At 40.4% G+C, this 19,671-nt stretch overlaps 1 protein-coding gene across 1 annotated transcript in view; it reads right to left on the bottom strand.

The window, feature by feature from the left end:
- NBEAL1 (neurobeachin like 1) overlaps positions 1-12,120 on the bottom strand; it is a 149,422-nt gene extending 137,302 nt beyond the window's left edge. The window contains exons 1-2 of the mRNA XM_065413192.1: positions 12,048-12,120; positions 10,651-11,236 (exon numbers count right to left, since the gene is read on the bottom strand). Coding sequence (XP_065269264.1) covers positions 10,651-10,701 — 51 coding nt within the window. The 5' untranslated portion in view covers positions 10,702-11,236; positions 12,048-12,120. The remainder of the gene's footprint in view (positions 1-10,650; positions 11,237-12,047) is intronic.
- Positions 12,121-19,671: the final 7,551 nt, after the last annotated feature.

Raw genomic sequence — 19,671 nt, 5'->3', positions numbered from 1 at the left:
CAATTTCCAAGAGCTCTAGAAAAAATATATCTTGAGTGGCAATCCAAAGTCACAGGGCAATGACCTTGGGTTAATGGAAATTCCAATCACTAGCTCAAAATAAGATGTATGGTAAAAACCCTGCTCCCACTGAAATCAATGGGAGTTTTGACACTGGTTTAAATGGGAGCAGGACTCAGCCCTAAGTGCCGTTAGATTTTTTTTTTTTAAAGTAGCCACTTAGTTTTGCCCAAACATAATAAACAAATATGAGCCAAGTTTCATCCTGAAGTATATTTTTATAGCCAACTGATAAACTTCTTACGTTCTCATTTTTATTTTGGGTGTTTACTTCATGCTCTGATTAATCACAAACCTACGCTCACTATATTTCTGTAGAAGACTGGCAATTGTCATGCCTTACCTGACTTTCCCAGTGTTATTCCCATCAGCAGAAAAATGTGTACCTATGAGCCATATGACAGGACCTAGCTGATTTTGTAAATTAATTTCTAGACAAAGGTTTAAGTAATTGATAACAAAAAGACAATTATAATATATCAATAGTTTTACACATTCCAAATAGAAAGTAAAATTTTCAGTGATTTCAATGAAACTAGACTAAAGCACTTTTGGAAATTTTCCCTCAGTTAAAAACATCCATATGGCAGAACAATGTGCCTGATAATGCCACTGTATGTCATACTAATCAGTCTCTACAGATAAGCAGTTATATCTGCCTAAGTAACTTGCTTAAAAAAGTTACTTCCTGCATGTCTACTATCAGCTAACAAGACCTCAGATATACTCCAAGGAGGTTCAAGAACCCTAGAAATTTCATCTGATTGTCCACAATATTAGAGAGACAAGGTAGGTGAGGTAATATCTTTTATTGGACCAACTTCTGTTGCCGAAAGAGACAAGCTTTCGAGCGCTCTCTCTAATATCTAGGGACCAATATGGCTATCACTACAATGGCCACAATAGTGTAATTTATAGGAATATCACTCTGTTTGTATTGCCTGAAGATTTGTTACCTGAAGACTTTCATTTCTGTGATACTAATACTAATGTATTATTTTTCCCCATTCTCTCTAACTGTTGGTAGAGGTAAAGTGAGGTCTACAATTGGTGCTGGGCTTGAATTTGGAACCTTAGAACCTCATAATTTCTCCAGCTCTAACTTTGCTTAAACAACACAATAGTTCTCATCTCCTCCCATAAGGATAGCAGTTTACCACACACTGAAATAATTCCTGTTAGAATTTGAGGAGTGTCTTAGGGATATATCTGCTACTACCACCTGGACTGTTCATTAGAGTCCTATTTATTTTAAAACTAACAGTGGATCTTATTTTGAGGCAATAAGTCATTAAAGAACACACTTATCTGGCAACCGTCTGCACCTTATTACTAAAAGGACTTTTCTTCTTGTTTTTAAGACAACTTCTCAAATTTCCCTGGTCACCTCATGAACTTATTTGGAAGAAAGGATGCTGAAGCAATTAGAACCAGAAGACCTCAGTTCTAATTTTTGTTTTACCACAGGCTTCCTGTGGGATCCCATCACTCAACCTTTCTGTGCCTCAGGTTCCACAATTGCAAAATGAAGATAACATTTATCCTGCAAGCGTGAGGAGACTAAATTCACAAATGCTTGAAAAGAAATTTGAATGCCTCTGATAAAAGGCATTATATAATGGAACATTATTTCTTTTAACACATTGTATTTCAAAGTGACACCTACTTTGATTATTACCCATCAGATTTGGATTTTACTGAGTGTTGATTATTATTTGTATAAACATGGACTTAATTGTTTTTTTTCTCACTGCTTGATATCACCAGTTCTTGGCTTATGTTATATTGCAAATTATTTCCTATATATTATACTAGCTTACATTAAGGCTGCAAAGACTAAGACTCAAAAGTTAGGAAATGCCAGAATTTGCCCTCTTCTGTGACTTATGATAGTCTCTAACTACATGATCACATGTAACAAATGAGGCAGAAGTCCTACAGACACTGGCTTCAATCATAACACAACCCCATTCACTCCCGGAGCACTATCCATCCTGTACATTGATGGAAGCAGGGGTCCTGTGGGGAAAAAATAGTATGCAATCAATTGTGTATGTGCTATTAAGTGATCTGCAATTCTTCAGAGACCTGTAACTTGGCCGCCTTTGGGTGAAATTTCACAGGGACAGCCAGAGGCATATTTCTGGCGCTAGGTTGAGCCTCCTGTCAAACTTCAAGCCCTTGTTCCTGAACATGCAGGCCCTAGAACTTCTCAGTGAAAAAGGCTGTAAGAATTTTTAACATGGGCAAAAATATACTTTTCCCCAAGTTTGTTCTTCAAAGTTATTGAATCATTTTAGCTGAAACTTCCCAACAAAGTTCAGCCTGAGGCAGGCACCTAACTGGAAAGTTTCAGCCCAAACAGTTAAAGTTTGGCAAAGTTATAATCAACTGAAAGCTGGGACTTATAATTGAAAGCACTGGGCAAGCTTAACTATAGGTGGTGCTACCAACACCGCCTATGAGTCTGCACCTACAGAAACCAGATGTGTTAAGAGTTCTACTATAAAACATAACTATTTTTGGAGTTGTGGTCACTGGAAAAATTTAGGCTAGGCTTGTATTCTTGTCCACATAAACTTTCAGTTTCTCTTTCAAAGAAGCCAGGATCTCTCTTTAATCTCTGATTGATGCTTCTGGACAAAATAATTCTTTTTATTCCTAGTCTCATCCTATATTCTTTCCACCAACTTTCACTCGAATGAATAGCTTTTTCCTATGGGGATGACAAATATCATGTGTCCTATCTTGTAATAATTCTAAAGGAGAGTCAAACTATGAATCCTTAATCTTTTCTCTTTGGATTCTATAGATATTTCTGACCTTATTGCCAAGGTGTGTGTCTATCTGCCCACCCCCTTTTCAATTTTCCCCCCAGTAACTTTTGCCTTTCATTTCCCATTGCTACCATTGTTAGTTTTAAAATGTTTTATGGGATACTTCCACATGCTCTTAAGCATTTTCTTGTGAACATTATTTTAAAATAAAACTCCACTGGAGTCTCATTGCACTGATAATTTAATCAACCTCATCCATTGTTTGTTTCTGTCCAAACTTTTTGAACATGTCCCCAAAAACATTCTGTTCTTTTTTTCAACCTTATAATTTAAATCCTAAATAGTCTGGCTTTAAGGGTGGTTAGCTACCTGAAATTATATTATTTACCTTTTTGTAGCCAATTAATGGTTTATTACCTGCCTTAATTTTATGAGCTCTTACAGCTGTACAAGAAGAATAGTGTTAACTATTTGATGTTTATTTATCACCTGCTCATACTTATTTGTCAGGAGTCTACACTGCAGTGACTTTGTTCATCTCTCTTCAATTGTTCTTTGTGTAAAGTTTTCAAAAGCGCGTAAGCTCAATAGAATTTAGACTCATAAATCACACAGGAGTTTTTGAAAATCTCTCTTTTAGACAGAGGGTGGGAATAATACATTATTATATGTTCTTAGTTATACTGCAATATGAGGTCTCAACCCATATTGAGAAGCTAAAATTGAATATTGTTTGTATGAGGATGGAAATCAGGTTTAGATTTCCTTCCCCACACTTTTGGATGTTTGCTACTGTATTTTTTTTTTTTTTAAAAGGTTGACTAAAAAGTTTTATTGGTTGGATCTTTTAATCAGCTTTTCATCTTTGTCATTAGTAGGTGTTTGTTTTGTTTTTACACAGGGATAACATCTTCCCCTTGTGTCCTGTTTCTTGTGTCAGGAACAGCTTGCTACCAAAAAGTGGCTGTTAGTCTTTCTGAAATTCATAACTATTTTAACAATGCCTACTGACAACATTTTAGTTCACCCATAAAGCAACACTAAATTAATGGACTGTTGGCTACCATTCCTTCCAATACCTTTTTTTTTTTGATCCATACAAAATTAATTGGGCTATTTAATTTGTCATTCTTGTTATTTGAGTCAGTCTTGTATTACTCCTCTAAGCAACTGCACCAGCGAGGTTTTATGTGGCGGACCAAGTTTCATATGTTACAGTACAAGAGTTTCATCATACATTAACCCAATCTTTATGCATTTATATCCGAGTTGCTCTGATATTCTTGAGCTTTTGCACATTTGACCCCAGTTTCATGGTATGGGATGCCTTTTAAGTTTCAATGATTATTCTTTTAGTTTCTTTAATATTTGATTCTAAATAATTCTGAATGGTTTAACTTTTTTGTACTTTGAGTTGGATGTTCCTTATTAACTTGTAAAGAACAATATTTATCAATTAATAAGGCCATACCAAATCTGTGGCCATCTAGGAACTTCACATGTTGTCATTATACTGCACAGTAAGGGCACTTGGAATTTGATATTAACAATGGGGACAGACTTCAGATCCTTCTTTTCAAAAGCAAAGGCCCCTGCCACCTAACCAAAAAAAAATTCCCACTAACTTAGTTCTAATATTGGGACTACTATGACATAATGAAATGGTTCAGATTCTATATAGTAGAGGGCAGGGGCACAAAATACATATTAGCCTGCTCATTACAATACAATTATTTTATATTTATTCAAATAACAGCTACATGAATGATTAGAAACAAATCTCTTTAAGAAGTGAACAGTGACACTTTGTCATATGTTTCTAGAATTCAAGAACGACTTCTCTAAATGTCTGTGGAGTTCTAATTTTTGTTTTAATGTTTCATTAGTAACACTGTAGCTAGGAGAAGAACAATGTACATTTCGCCCACTGATGGCCACAGATAACTTTAAAAGAAAGAGTGTTCCCAAAGCGCTCTCTCAGCCTGACAGAGAGCCTATCCAGTAGAGATAGAAAAATGTTATCATTGTACAAGGCACTGTTGAGACCTCATTTGGAATAGTGTGTGCAATTCTGGTCACTGATGTTTAAGAAAGATACATTCAAATTGGAACAGGTGCAGAGAAAGACTACTAGCATGATCAGAGGAACAGAGAACCTACCTTACAAGAGAAGCCAAGCTTCTTCAGTCTCAACCAAATGAAGGCTATGGGGAGATATGATTTTTGTCTATAAATACATGAGAGGGATAAACACCAGGAGGGAGAGGAATTGTTTAAGTTAAGGGCCACTGTTGGCACAAGGATAAACTGATATAAACTGGCCATCAAACAACTTTAGGCTTGAAATTAGATGAAGGTGTCTAACCATCAGCGAAGTGAACTTCTGGAACAGCCTCCCAAGAGGAGCAGTGAGGGCAAAAAATCTAAAAGGTTCTAAGACTGAGCTTGTTAAGTTTATGGAAGGGATGTTATGATGAGATTGCTTACAATGGCATATGGCCCATCTCTGACTGTTATTAGCAAATATCTCCAACGGTTGGAGATGAACACTAGTTGGGGAGGACTCAATTACTACAGAGAATTCTTTCCCAGGTGTCCAGCTGGTGGGTCTTGGCCACATGCTCAGGGTTACCTCATCAGCATATTTGAGGTTGGGAAGGAATTTTCCCCAGGTAAGATTGGCAGAGACCTTGGTGGATTTTCTCTCTCTCTGCAGCACAGGTCACAGATCACTTGCTGTTTGAACTAGAGTAAATTGTGGATTCTCTGTAGCTTGAAGTCTTTAAATCAAGATTTAATGACTTCAGTAATTCAGCCAGAGGTTATAGGCATATTAGAGGAGTGAGTGGGTGAGGTTCTGTGGCCTGCGATGTGCAGGAGGTCAAACTAGATCAGGGGTTGGCAACAGATGGCACGCGAGCCAATTTTTGATGGCACGCTGCTGCCTGCCGGGGTCCTGGCCCCACTCAGCCCCCCCGCCCACCGATTTCTCCTGCGGGGGCACGAGGCAGAAACTTGGTCATGCCGGCAGCCAAGCTCCCCCTTCCCCGCTTCTTCCCCCAACGTAGTGCTTTCCTGCCCCTCCCGCCGATCAGCTGATCGCCCGGGGGAGGGGGAGCGGAGCGGAGCCAAGCCGAGCCGCAGCGTGCTCGCTGCTCCGGGGAGGAGGCAGAGAAGAGGTGGGGATGGGGCCCTGGGGAAAGGGGTGGGGACGGGGCATATCCCCTCCAGCCCTCTGCCATGAGCACCCCCATGAGCTGAGCACCCCAGCCCTCTGCCCTGACCCCTGCACCCCCTCACATACACCCAGCCCTCTGCTCTGATCCCTGCACCCCCACACACACACACCCAGCCCTGTGCCCTGACCCATGAACCCCCCCCACACACACACCCAGCCTTCTGCCCTGACCCATGAACCCCGCACACACACACCCAGCCCTCTGCCCTGACCCCTGCACTCCCCACACACACACCCAGCCCTCTGCCCTGACCCCTGCACCCCCTCACACACACCCAGCCCTCTGCCCTGACCCCTGCACCCCCTCACACACACCCAGCCCTCTGCCCTGACCCCTGCACCCCCTCACACACACCCAGCCCTCTGCCCTGACCCCTGCACCCCCTCACACATACCCAGCCCCCCCACACCTCATGCCCTGACTCTTGCACCCCCCACATCCCCACCCCCACCCGGAGCTCCTGCACCCCCCCCCATTCCCACCTGCACCCCCGGTCTGAGGTCCCTGCCCTGACCCCCCTCCACACACCCAGCCCTCTGCCATGACCCCTGCACCCCCCCTCACACACCTCCAGCCCCCATTCTGACTCCTTCACCCCCCACACCCCATGCCCTGACTCTTGCACCCCCCCACATCCCCACCCTGAGCACCAAACGGGAGCTCCTGCACCACCACCACCACATTCCCACCTGCACCCCCAGTCTGGAGTCCCGGCTGCCGGCCCTTTGCCAGCCGGGGTCCCGCAAGCCCCGCTCAACCCGCTGCCGAACTAGGTGAACGGAACCCCAGGCCAGCAGCGGGCTGAGTGGGCCGGCGGCGTAAGATCAGCATTTTAATTTAATTTTAAATTAAGCTTCTTAAACATTTTGAAAACCTTGTTTACTTTACATACAACAATAGTTTAGTTATATAATATAGACTTATAGAGAGAGACCTTCTAAAAAATGTTAAAATGTATTACCAGCACGCGAAATCTTAAATTAAAGTGAATAAGTGAAGACTCAGCACACCACTTCTGAAAGGTTGCCGACCCCTGAACTAGATAATCATGATGGTCCCTTCTGGCCTTATAGTCTTTGATATATCGCCTCTAATTAAATTAATTGGGAGAAAGCTGATTTTTTAAAAAATAGTTCATTTATACTTCTGTTGCTTTAAATAAATCAAAATCCTCCAAGAATACAGGTAGAGGCAAGAAAGTCTAGTCTTATATACAACTATTTCAAGTAATCCAATATTTTGTTTTTGTCACTTTATACACATTCAGACTGTATATAGAAGGCTTCTTTATTTGACATAGAATTATTGCTCTTTTATGTAGTGTTTTGCGACATAAATCACGTTGTCAAATCAGCAATTATACAAAACGGAAGACCTGTGCAAGTTTAAGTGAGGATGACATCGGGGGGGCGGGTGAGGTGGGAGGGAGTGTGTTTCACAAGGTTTAAAGTTGAATGTCAAAAAAGGTTATATTCTGGTTAAATTGCATACCTTTCACCACAACTAAACAATATAATTTTGCAAGAGCCAAGTTTCTTTTAGAAACATAACTATAACATCATTTGTCTGAATGAATCAGTTTCAATTAAGTGGTTCAACCTGCCCTTACAATGCAAAAGGCTGGTCTGATCACAAATCCATTTATTCTGTTTATAAACACACTATATTTTATACAGACATATATGTATAAGACTTTACACAAAAATTTATCATCATTTTATATAGAGAAGGGTTTAGAAGTTTAACAGTCAGAGTTAATTATCTGAGAGTTAGGTACACTAACTCTCACCTTTGCATTGGGACATTTCATATGGAGGTCAGTTACAGTACATTCCATTGTCTTTTGGTACAGATTGCTGAGAGGGTAGATTGTTTTAAAATGTCCAGTGGCAGATGGTGACTTCTAAAAGTGAGCAGGTAAAAGTGGCATGAAAAATTTTGCTCTGAATCAATTTACAGAAACAGACAGAAGTCATATTATATTTGCCCCCAAATAATGTAGGCAACAACTACATTATCTTCCCTAAGGAACCTTCACTGAAAATATCCATGAAAGAAGCAGAAGGTATGTTGGGTTACTTCCTCAGCTCAAGGTCAAGTTCATTTTAATTTCCCAGAATAGTAAGGATAAGAGACAAGAACAATGCCAATGGATGAAAACTGCTTGTTTACAAAAATGCAGCATCTAACCTGGACTCACTCTACAAAGATTTAGATATAGCACTGGGCAATGAGGGTTGTTTAAATGAATTATTTAGTCCTTGTGAAAACTGCTAGACTGACAGCTCTGACTACTCAAGTTCTCTATTTTTCCATAAGCAGATAGCGAAATTAATTGAATTTATCTTAACATAGAGACTACTCTGAGATCTGAAAAGCATTTAATTGGGAGACAACCCCATAAGAATGAAGCACTAGAAGCAAGTACAGCATATAAAAGAGTTTGCACATGAACCTCAGCATGCAGCATTTGAGTGTCTATACCTAAAAAGTGGGAGCAGAGGTGTGATAACTAGATTATGTAGAGAACTGCTGTACTGGTACCCCTACGGGCACTTATTTTCTTATAGAAATCCACTTCTTTTCCCATGCAGACTGTGCAAAAGGGCCAGAAATTTGCCAGGTCTCCCTTGCTGGGGATTCCTCCAATACAGAGAAAAATAACTGTTTTAAATAATGGTGTTTTAGCTTTTTTTTTTTAGACTAACTCACCATTTATTAAAACAGTCATCAGTCCACACCTTTCTGTCCAGGCCCCAGGCTTAAACACCAATAAAATTTTAGATCTACAATTCCCTTTACACACACTAGAACAATAATAGAAAAAACATGTTACAGCACGGACATCGCTAACCAAGACAGAGAGAACACTGTATACTAGCACTGTTATTGTAATGCAGATGGACTCTATGAAAATAAAGCAGAAATCCAGTGCTCACAAGCATGGGTTTTTTTTAAATGACTGGTTATGCACAACTTTTTGTTTGTTTGTTTTTTAAGGACAAGCCCAAGAGGTCAACAGTCTGATTGTCTCACCTGTCACTGTTACCTGCAGATCAGAATTTTAGGATGGCCTTAAGATTCTCAATATGCAGGGTCCCTATAGGTTGAAATAATACAAAGGTAGCACTCAGTCTCTTGGAAAAGTATGTACCCAATATCTGCCCCTCATGCTTGTACTGCCCACATTGAAGCCTGTGATGCCTGTAGCCATCTACACTGCTATTTTTACCCATGCTAGTGCAGATATGTCTACCGGAGCTAAAGTCACACCTCAAGATCGTGGTGTGTAAACATACCCCTAATAGCTGGCTGACAGACGACAATGTTGCCTTCAAGTCACTGACTGACCTACCAGGCCAAAGATTAAGGGAAAATGTGAGTCTATACAAGGGAAAAGCTCAGAACAAACACAGTGAAACCTCCTTGGGCAGAACTATATTACTTAAATAATTGGGGAAAGGCTTCTCTACTGGTTACAGAATGCCGGAGCACTGGGCTGCATGGCTGTGACTATATTTTGCCACCCTACATTCTTTATCCTAGTTGTCTATAACATGGCAAATGGATTTTTTAAGGTGACCCTCTCCGTTTTTAAAGCCCTTAAATGTTGTCAGGTCACATCCCATTAAAATCTTTGCCACGAGCCTTGTCCTGTGCTCTGGCACGACCAACTTCGTATGAGCTTCACCACTGAAATTTAGCTTGATTACCTACCAATCCTATGGGCTGTGGTGCAGCCATGTGCACCCTCTCCATTCCTCCCCACTTCATAGACACGGTCTCTAAAATGGTTAATGTTTTCAGATGCTTCCCATTTAAAATTACTCTGTGTCTGTGTGGAAACTTCTGATTTGCAGAAATGCTGTGCACTCCCAGCTGCCACTGAAGTCAACAGGAACTGTGCTCTGAACATATGAAGCACTACATAATGTTAAATATAATGGGGATAACACTACTATCCCTTCACTTCATAAGGCTGCTTTGAAAATAAATTCATTAATGTTTGTGAAGCACTTAGATACTGTAGAGATGAGCACTACTGGCTTTTCTATCTTCAGATCAAGGTTTTTATAGTATGAAGTAAATGAGGCCTGGGGCCACATGTTGAACAATGAGAAGAAAACAAAATATTGCATAGCTGCTAATTAAGTAGGAACCATCCATCCTGTGCACAGAATGAAACAGGTCCTGTGGAAGAAATACTATGTGATCATAGGATAGAGACTATCATATTGAATATACAGAATTGTGCCAAATTAAGGTTGCACAGGTAACTTTAGTACTGGCATTCCTTAACTTTTGAGTGCGAGACTTTGCAACCTTAATAATGTTCTTTTAATGTAGGGTTTGTTTGGGTTAGGTTTTGTGTAGTATATATTAAACAGAAAAAGAAAAGAAAATGTAAAGTCACAAATTTTATCTTAATTTTTGGTGAGTTATATAATTGTTTTGGAATCCACACAGAGCTATTAAATAACCATCCAGGGGACAACAAAACAAACTTAATACCTCCTGTTATTAAGGTGAGCAAAGAAAGTGTCTAAAAAAAAGAAAAATAAGAAAATAGTTACCTTGTTACAATAAAGCATCCAAAGTTCATACAGCCTCTCTCTGGATGCCATTCCTTCACCTCCTCTTCTCTCCTTTTACAACAATTTGTGTTCAAGATCCTACCATGCTCAGTTTATATTCCAAATTGTTCCCCCTGTACGTTTTTGTTTTTGTATCAGAATTCTGCCATAACCCAGGTGGAAACAATGTCAAGGATGAAAACAAATGGATCTCAGTGTACCTCCTGGGTAAACAATGCTGCACAATTCAACCAGTCAAAGGCAACTGTCAAGTAGCTCCTCTTCATCAATGGCACTTCAGTATTAACCTCGGAGAGTAAAAATAAACTTTTCAGGCTTATGTTGTGAGAGAGAAATCCATATTTAAACACTGGAGACCTCAGGAACTAGGTAGAGACAATCTCTATTTCTCTTATCAGTGACATCTCTAACAAGGAACCAATTGGTTTACAGCCTTCATGATCTTGTGTTTTGCAGCTGAGTTAAACAGGAAAAAAACAGGATAAAGCTACAAGGCAGAGAATACAATAGTCTTGGAGGTGTAAAAGAAAAAAAAAGCCAAACAATATTAATGTGGATAATTGACCTGTAGAAAAAAAGAAATAAATTATGAACCAAAAAACCAAACACAAATCCTATATGCTGTACATCTTATTTCTAGACTCCCATAACCCTCCCATCATCTTAAAAGTTAAATTAAATCTCTATATTAAGTTTACAAAATTAACTAAAGTTTGTTGCCTGCTTTGTTTTTTCTTTTTTTTTTTTTTTTCTTTTTTCTATTCCCTGAGACTACACAGGCAAGCAGAATGCAGAACATCAGTAAGTTAAAACCCTCCCACCCTATGCCCAAAGCCAGGCTCTCCCCTGAGAGAAAGACGCAAACTAAGAAGGGAACCTGCAGCTCCCAGGTCTAAGGGCCAAAACATAGCGCTGCTTCCTAGTGTAGACACAGCCCAAGAGTTTCCCCCTCAAACCCCAGCTGCAAAGGTAACAACAAACCTCAGAGGATTACAAATGAATAAGAGCCGATAAAGGGCAAGCTGGCAGAGACCTTGCCACAAATAGCAATCGCTGCTTCTTCCCCCGCTGGCAATTCCCACCCGCGCCCTCAGACCCCTCCTGCCTGCCGCTCTCGGTCAGGTTCCCTCCCGGCCTCCCCCAGTTCTCCCTCCCCATGTCTGGTGACCCCCCGCTGCTGACTGCCTCTAGCCCCACTCCCCGCACCCTGCCCCCGGGGCAGTGATCTCCGGGGCGAGGCGCCGACTCCCGCTTTCCTCCCTCTGACACTCGCCTCCTCTTTCCATCGGTCCCTCCGCCCTTTGCCCTGTCAGCCGCCCCCGGCTCTCACGTCTAGGCTCCGCCGGGCCCTGCTCCTCCCCACCCCGGTAGCTTACCCCGGGCGCAGGGGGCGGCCGGCCTGGGAGCGGCTCCTCTCAGCGCGCAGCCGCTAATGCAGCTGCCCGACACAGCTCGGCGGGGCGCAGGGAGGAGGCCGGGCCCGGCCGCACCGTCCCGCCCACATTCCAGCGCAGCCGGCTCCGGCTCCCGCCCCGCCGAGCTGGGGGGGAAGCGGGAAGAGACGCCGCCATCTTGACTCCTGGCAGGAATATGCTCCCTTGGCTCTGTGGGAGCCAGGCCCCGGGCGGGGGGTCGGGCCAGTCGCCCAGAGGGAAGGGCCTGTCCCAGGGAACCATCCATCCAGGCAGCCAGCAAGCTGGCCCTTAGCATGGGTGTCTCAGTCTGGCCCCTTCAGGGGCAGCAGAGGACCTGCCTCCTCAGCTGACTGCCTGGAGGGACAAGGGAGCATCAGTGTTAACCAGTGTCCCCAGCCAGCACATAGCAAACACTCAGCAGGCGTGAGGTGTGTGAGAGGGGCTGAGGGGGGTGACCGGAGGCACCATGGTCTCCAGGGCCGGCTCCAGGCACCAGACGGGAAAGCACATGTCTGGGGCAGCACATTGTAAGGGGCGGCATTCCGGCCAATTTTGGGGCAGCCAGCCCAGCCCTGCAGGGGCACGAACTAGCGATCCCCGCCGCTCACCGTGCCGCCGGGCTCCCCAGGACGCGCCACTCCCCACCGCCTGCTGCTCTGAGCCTGCCCGGCCGGGAGAGACACCCTAAGGCTGGAGGACTGCCCACGGGCGGAGGGAGTGGGCGGGTGCCGCCCTTGACCCTCCTGCAAGCCGCCTTGACCGCCCTCCACTGCGGCCGCCTTTTTTTTTTTTTTTTTTTTTTGCCTGGGGCAGCAAAAAAGCTAGACCTGGCCCTGATGGTCTCTTTTTGAGCGGGCGTTCCAGATGAAAACCAGATGGCAACCCTATAAAGATTTGTAGTGGGAGATATCCAGAAAGCACTAGAAACCGGCATTTCTGATAACACAGCTTTTACTGTACAATGCTTAGCTATATGGAGGAAAAGATACCAATGGTAGCAAGGGTTTGATACATCATTTGAAATCAAAGTATTTATTTATGACATGAAACAAGTATTCAGTACCTTGAGCTCTCCATGAATGGGAACATAAAATATTGGAGATGCAGAGAAGCCAAATAATCAATGTAATCACATACATCAATACCAGAAAAATCCTGCTCTCACACTGTATACAGGTCCAGGATTCCAGTTTATGGACTACAACAGTAATAAAAACATGAGTTCCCATGCCTGAAGCAGGCTCTCTGAGGATTGGTTTGGGACATATTGGCCATTATCAATTAAATATTCTTACCCCTTTTCTACTTTTAGTCTTATTTGATAAATTTCCTTTATGTATGAAACACCTGTAATCTCCCATCATCTGCAGGTCATATAATCTGTTGCCATTTGAAAGTAGTTTAGTTCCCATTTAGAATGGGTTTTGGTTCTTCCAATCGTTCTTTTTTAGCCCATAGGACTTTCACTTACTTCCTTTTGCTCTTTCTCATGCCTGTTCTCAAAATATCGGTCTTGTGGTATCTACCATGTTAAAGCAAAGCTACCACAAGTTTCAGAAAGGAAATAAGACTTTTCTTTACAGTCTTTCCTCTTATCCAACTATTGTTTGGAGAGTTTATTTGATAGTGCCACTGTTTACATTGTTATATATTACTGCAAAAGCCCCTGTGACATGCTCTCCTTTAAAACACAGAAATAACCAAGTTGTTATTTTAGTACATGGTAATTTGTTTAATTATCCTGTCATTACATGGTATTTCCCTAACTCAGGGGTTGGCAACCTTTCAGAAGTGATGTGCCGAGTCTTCATTCATTCATTCTAATTTAAGGTTTCGTGTGCCAGTGATACATTTTAACCTTTTTAGAAGGTCTCTTTCTATAAGTCTATATTATATAACTAAGCTATTGTTGTATGTAAAATAAATAAGGTTTTTAAAATGTTTAAGAAGCTTCATTTAAAATTAAATTAAAATGCAGAGCCCTCTGGACCGATGGCCAGGACCCCGGCAGTGTGAGTGCCACTGAAAATCAGCTCGTGTGCCGCCTTCGGCACACGTGCCATAGGTTGCCTACCCCTGCCCTAACTGATTAACTGTCGGGTCCCAATCCAGTAAACAATAGATATGCTCAGGTGCATAAAGTTAAGCAGATGCATAAATGTTTGCAGAATAGGAGCTTTACTGCTTAAGTAAAGGCTATTTCTATCAAATACTTGCACTTCAAAATAAAACTTTGCCAAATAAAGGTTATTATATTACAGTAAGACTCCACAGGCTACCTTACTTTTTGTATTTCTTTTCCTTTGTTTACATTTTGTGATTTTTATTTCATTATTACAGATTTGTCATTTAATTAATTTTTCACACTTTAATTTTTATTGGCTGAAGTAATAAAAGTAAAACCATTTTTATAATTTTTAATGTAAAGAATATGTTTTATAAAGTAACTTAACTGGTTTGCAAATATTACAAGGGCAAGATAGTTTACCACATTCAATAGCATTGTGGGATCAAATCACTCATTTCAGAATGAATGGGAAGACTTATTTTATATCTGTCATAAGAAAACTGACAGCTTATTTGTAATATCTACCAGTGCACATCTAATTCTTTCTTGCAATTTGTTTGCACTGACTACTCTCCCCCCACAAAATTCAAGGACAGCATAGTCAAAAGGTTGAAGAATTCACCCAGCAAAAAATTCAATTAATTTTCCACATAAAAACACTGTGATACTTAAGGCATTCCTTAGAAATAATTTATTTCAGTTCACTGGGACAAGTTAGACTATTTTTGTGTTTGGATTTTTTGGTCTGGAGTACATGCCATGTTACTTTATTTTCTTCCATTATGTTTCCACTTTTACTATGTTTACTTCTGTTCTTTCGCATATATACATCATTTCTGTTACTACATGATGCAGGGTTTTTCAAAAACTTTTTAATAATATGGATCACATTTTAATACAGACATCTTCTGTAACCACCTCTCCTCTCATCTCTGACTCTGTGGAACACCTTCCTTCCAATTTATGATCAAAACATCTCTGTGGCAACTAAAGCAATTGCTTACATAGAAAGTTAATATTGGGGGGATATTTTAATTTATTTTAAGCTGTCTTTTATTGTAGTTTAGCAACAGAAATAAGTAGGAACCAACACATGCAGCTGCTGTTCATGAACCTTTGTTAGGGCATCATCCTGAACTAATTGAAGTCTATGGCAAAACTCTCTGACTTTATTAGGAGAGGGTCAGGACTTTAGAGAGTATATTGCCGCTACCTATGGATTGTATATTTATTCAAAATCCAATAAAAACATTTAATCAGAAAAAAAAACTATGGAAAAATGTATATATCAGATTGTCTGCAGTTCTGCTGCCAAATTCAAGAATTATAATTCTCTAGTCAAAAGTAAAGGAAACAAGTTTATAATATTACTGAGTTTATGACTCATTCACACTGCAGATCTCAGTGATTAACTGTTTACCATAAAACAAGCAAGATAAGATAGGGCCAACAGCTAAACTGAATGTTACAAAGTCTTTAATCGCACAATCTATTGAGTTGGTGGTGCTTCGTAGAATACATAGTTCTAAGAAAGTCTATTTCTTTAACATATCCAAGTTTCTTTTTCCTTTTACTTTATTTTAAAAACATTCACATGAAAACAAGATCTTTGCTTCTCACAGAATGGTTGGAATGGTTTTGTGCCAACTTGTTTAAAATTAGTGTTAGAGAGAAATGACTAATTTTGATCTTTTAAAGAAAATATAATTTAGGATTTTTGAAGTCCCCATAGGCTCTGCCCCCTGCTGATATTTGCTATTTCTCTCATCAGCAGAGGGCAGCAGAAGCTGCCTGAGGCTTGCACAACCAGTTTGGAAAGAACTGCTACTAATATCAGTGAGGAAGGGGGCACCTGCTCAACCTCACACACATCCTTTAAAAATCTGGTAGCCTAGGAACTAAGCAGCAGCCCCCACAAATAAAGGCAGCTGGCTGAGCAGGAGAGAGAAGAGGATGGATGAAGACATATCCCATCCAAGCAGTCTGAGGAAGGGGCTTCTGTACTCCAAATCAAATACAAGGACAGCTGGGCAGTGCTGGGGAATTCAGTCAGCTGTTAGTGCTGAGCTCCCACTTCCTCCTGCTGCTACTTACACCCATTAGCCCTTCTAGAAGCCCTTTCAGCCGCTATGGTGAGGGAGAGGAAAAAAGGTAGGGCCCATATAACTCTCTTCCACCTCCTCCCCTCAGGACTTGTTCTCTTGCACCTGCTGGATGTGGGGGTGGGGACTCCTTCCCGCACCAACACTGTATTGTTTACATAGCTGTTGTTTGCCAGACAGCTGCACCCTCGGGCAGTGTATGCTGCCTGATTCCTGATGATGATATAACAATAAGCTCTCAGCAGGGTATAGAGCATGGGGAAGGGGGGAAGAATAGGGGCCAAAGACCCACTAATATATATACACATTTCTTTAAAAACTGGTTATTCATTTAATTTGCCACTCAAACAAAAGTGGTATAAGTTGTTGGAGTCAACTTTTAAGGGTTTTGATGCCTTATTAACTGTACTAATTCCCATCCTGGACTCATAATCCATTGTGACATGATTGGTTGCTGTGTAAATGATTATGATGTTACAAACAAAGGATTAGGCTTTCAAGCTGTGAATAATCAGCAAGAACAAATACATCCAAAAGAAACAAAAATCTGGTGTTTTCCTACTGACAGCTTCATAATAACAAGGAAAGAAATGTTTTAAAATATTTGCAAAGAGACTTTTGCAGCAGATATCAAGAACTGATTTTTTTTTTTTTTTTTGCATTAAATGGGTTGCTTCAGTCTTTAGTAAATATTAGTATTCATATTGGCATCACTTGAACATACAAAAGAATTACCATACCAGCTCAGATCAGAACAGTGATCCATCTACCAGCAAGCTGTCTTTGATAGTTGCCAGTACCAGACACTCTGGATTAAACTGCAAATCCTCCCCCTCCAACACCACCCCCCACCCCCAGGAAAAATTATGGAATAACTTGCCTGTAAACAAAGTTTCTTCCTAACCTCCATCAGTTAGTGGATGGCTTATGCCCTGAAGCATGAGGGTTTATATCCCTTGTATATAAAAAAGATAATGTCTACTATTATTGTGTTCTAATTCTCCATATGACTAATTTTATTTTGAATCTTATTAAGTTCTTGGCCTCAATACCACCTGGGGCCATGAGTTTCTCAGATTAATTATGCTCTGTGTCAAAAAGTATTTCCTTTTTACAGTTTTAAAATTGTTGCCATCAACAATGGCACACAGGATTGCTCAATTTACCTTCTCTATACTAATCATTGTTTTTTATACCTTTGTGTACTAGGTTTTCAGCTGAGTTATCCAGTACAAAATATGGTATTGATCCACAAAACAAATACAGCAAAAAAAAAAATGAAGCATATACGTTCCCACATTTCCTATCAGTGTGACGACCTTGTTCTGCCGACTTCCTATAGTAGTAAGAACGTATTTACATATTCAGGTCTGTTCAGTCTGTGTCTTACCTGATGAGACTGCCAACAAAGATATCAATTTGTGACAGTTTGGAGCTGTGCACTATTTACTTTAGGAACTAACCTGTAACCAACACTTCATTGCACGAGCAAACAAATCATTATATTTTAAATACTTTAGGTTTACCACCAACTGGATTTGAACCAGTTGGTGGTAACTGTAACTGCACTAGAGAACTGAACTATTGGGAATTGAGCGGATGGAATATTTATGAGTTAACAGTAGAAGACTGTGTATGAAAATATATATGTAATTTAGAATGAAAATGATCCAATAGTTATTTATCAAAGAATCACCTGGATTCATACTATGAACAAGTTAGACAAGTTTGGTGTGTGTTGTTGTTGTTGTTGTTGTTTTTAAAAGAACATCCATTACAACTGCCCAGCATTTCTGGAAATCAGGCCCACAATTTCTTCCAGTATCTCACCTCTGTTCATGTGCTTCTGTCAGTAAATTCTCGCTTGCCTCATTTTAATTTTCTTTATTGTTATGATGATTCAAGGTACAAGAGACTTCAGTGCTCTACTGGATGTTTTTAACTGATATCTCTCAGGATTAGCTCAGACAACAGCATGTCAGAAATACATTAATTGCTCATGCACAAAACTGGGTCAGCTAACATGTGGAGAACTCTAAAGCCTACATCAAAAATTTACACCATACTGCATTCATCATGATTAATGTCCTTCATTTCAGTCCATGAACTATAGAACCTGTTGGAACAGACAGAAGCTACATTTTCCAATACACCTTCCAGGCTCCCCCACCCCCATTTTCAGTATGATTTGTTATTATGTAGCCACTTAGGATATGTATTCCTATAGGTGTCCTAACAAAAGGTACAATTCTAAAGTCCTCATGCATGCAAGTAACAGATACACATAAATTACAAGATCAGACTCAATGAATCATCAGCTCTTAAAACTGTTTTCCTTTTGAGAGATCAGCATGCGCCTTCACCTCACATTTTACCTTTTTCGTACTTTTAATCGTTAATGACAAAAGAAAAGGTTTCCCCATTTCTGACTAATTCTCTTGGAAACTAACATTTGTACAAATACATTTAAGTGGATATTCTTTCTTTAAAACCATATCTTGTCTTACTAACTTATTCACATCCTTTGAGATAAAAATACTATTTGATCATTTTCAGCCTTAGCATACATGTGTTTTCATACACTACATTGTATAGCTAACACAGAGAAAAATACTGATACAGCTTAGGCCTCAATCCTGCATAGACTTACTCACATGCTTAACCTTTTGCACTGTGAGAAGTCATGTTGACTTAATTAGGATTATTCACATTGCATAAAGTTAAGCACGTGTAAATCTTTGCAGGATCAGGGCCTCAATCTGGTTTATGTTGACTAAGGTACCAGAAATATATTTTGCTGGTGCAAGCCTGACATAAATGGCAAATAGTTCTCAAAACTGCTTTTGAGAGGGAAGACATGGGGAAAGAGCACATCTTTTCAGTCTGTTAATATATTTCTAAAAACTCACTCTTTATAATAATGAGCACACATTACGATTTAAAAAAATATTAATAGAAATGTTTTAATTATTTTGCATTTAATTGAAAACTTTAATTTAAAATTTCATCTGCAGTGTTGGAAACTCAAACATGTAAGACTGTGTGAAACACATTTTAACAGACTAAACTTTAAGCCATATTATCAGCATCCCAAACATACTGAAGCACAACAAAAACTACAGCAGTGGTCAATGAACACTTTAAACTTCACATGGCTTCCTGATCAACTGAACTCAGAGACGTGTTAAAATCTTTGTTCAGTTTCTATTTGTATTAAATATGTTGTTTAGAATGTGAAGGTATCTTAGGATCAAATATAAATAACAGAAAATCTTAACCTTCTACAAAAATATCCATCTTGCGGAGAAAAACAAAATGGTGAAAACAGGTTTCCTTCTCAAAGCTAATAGAAATCAGATTACCACAGTGAAAAATAAGTTTACTTCAGAGTTCACAGCAGAAATCCAGGCAGGAA

Source organism: Emys orbicularis, chromosome 11, assembly GCF_028017835.1.
Source record: "Emys orbicularis isolate rEmyOrb1 chromosome 11, rEmyOrb1.hap1, whole genome shotgun sequence".
Classification (NCBI taxonomy): domain Eukaryota; kingdom Metazoa; phylum Chordata; order Testudines; family Emydidae; genus Emys; species Emys orbicularis.
Note: the sequence above shows the minus strand (reverse complement) of the source record. Positions and strands in the feature narration are given on the sequence as shown.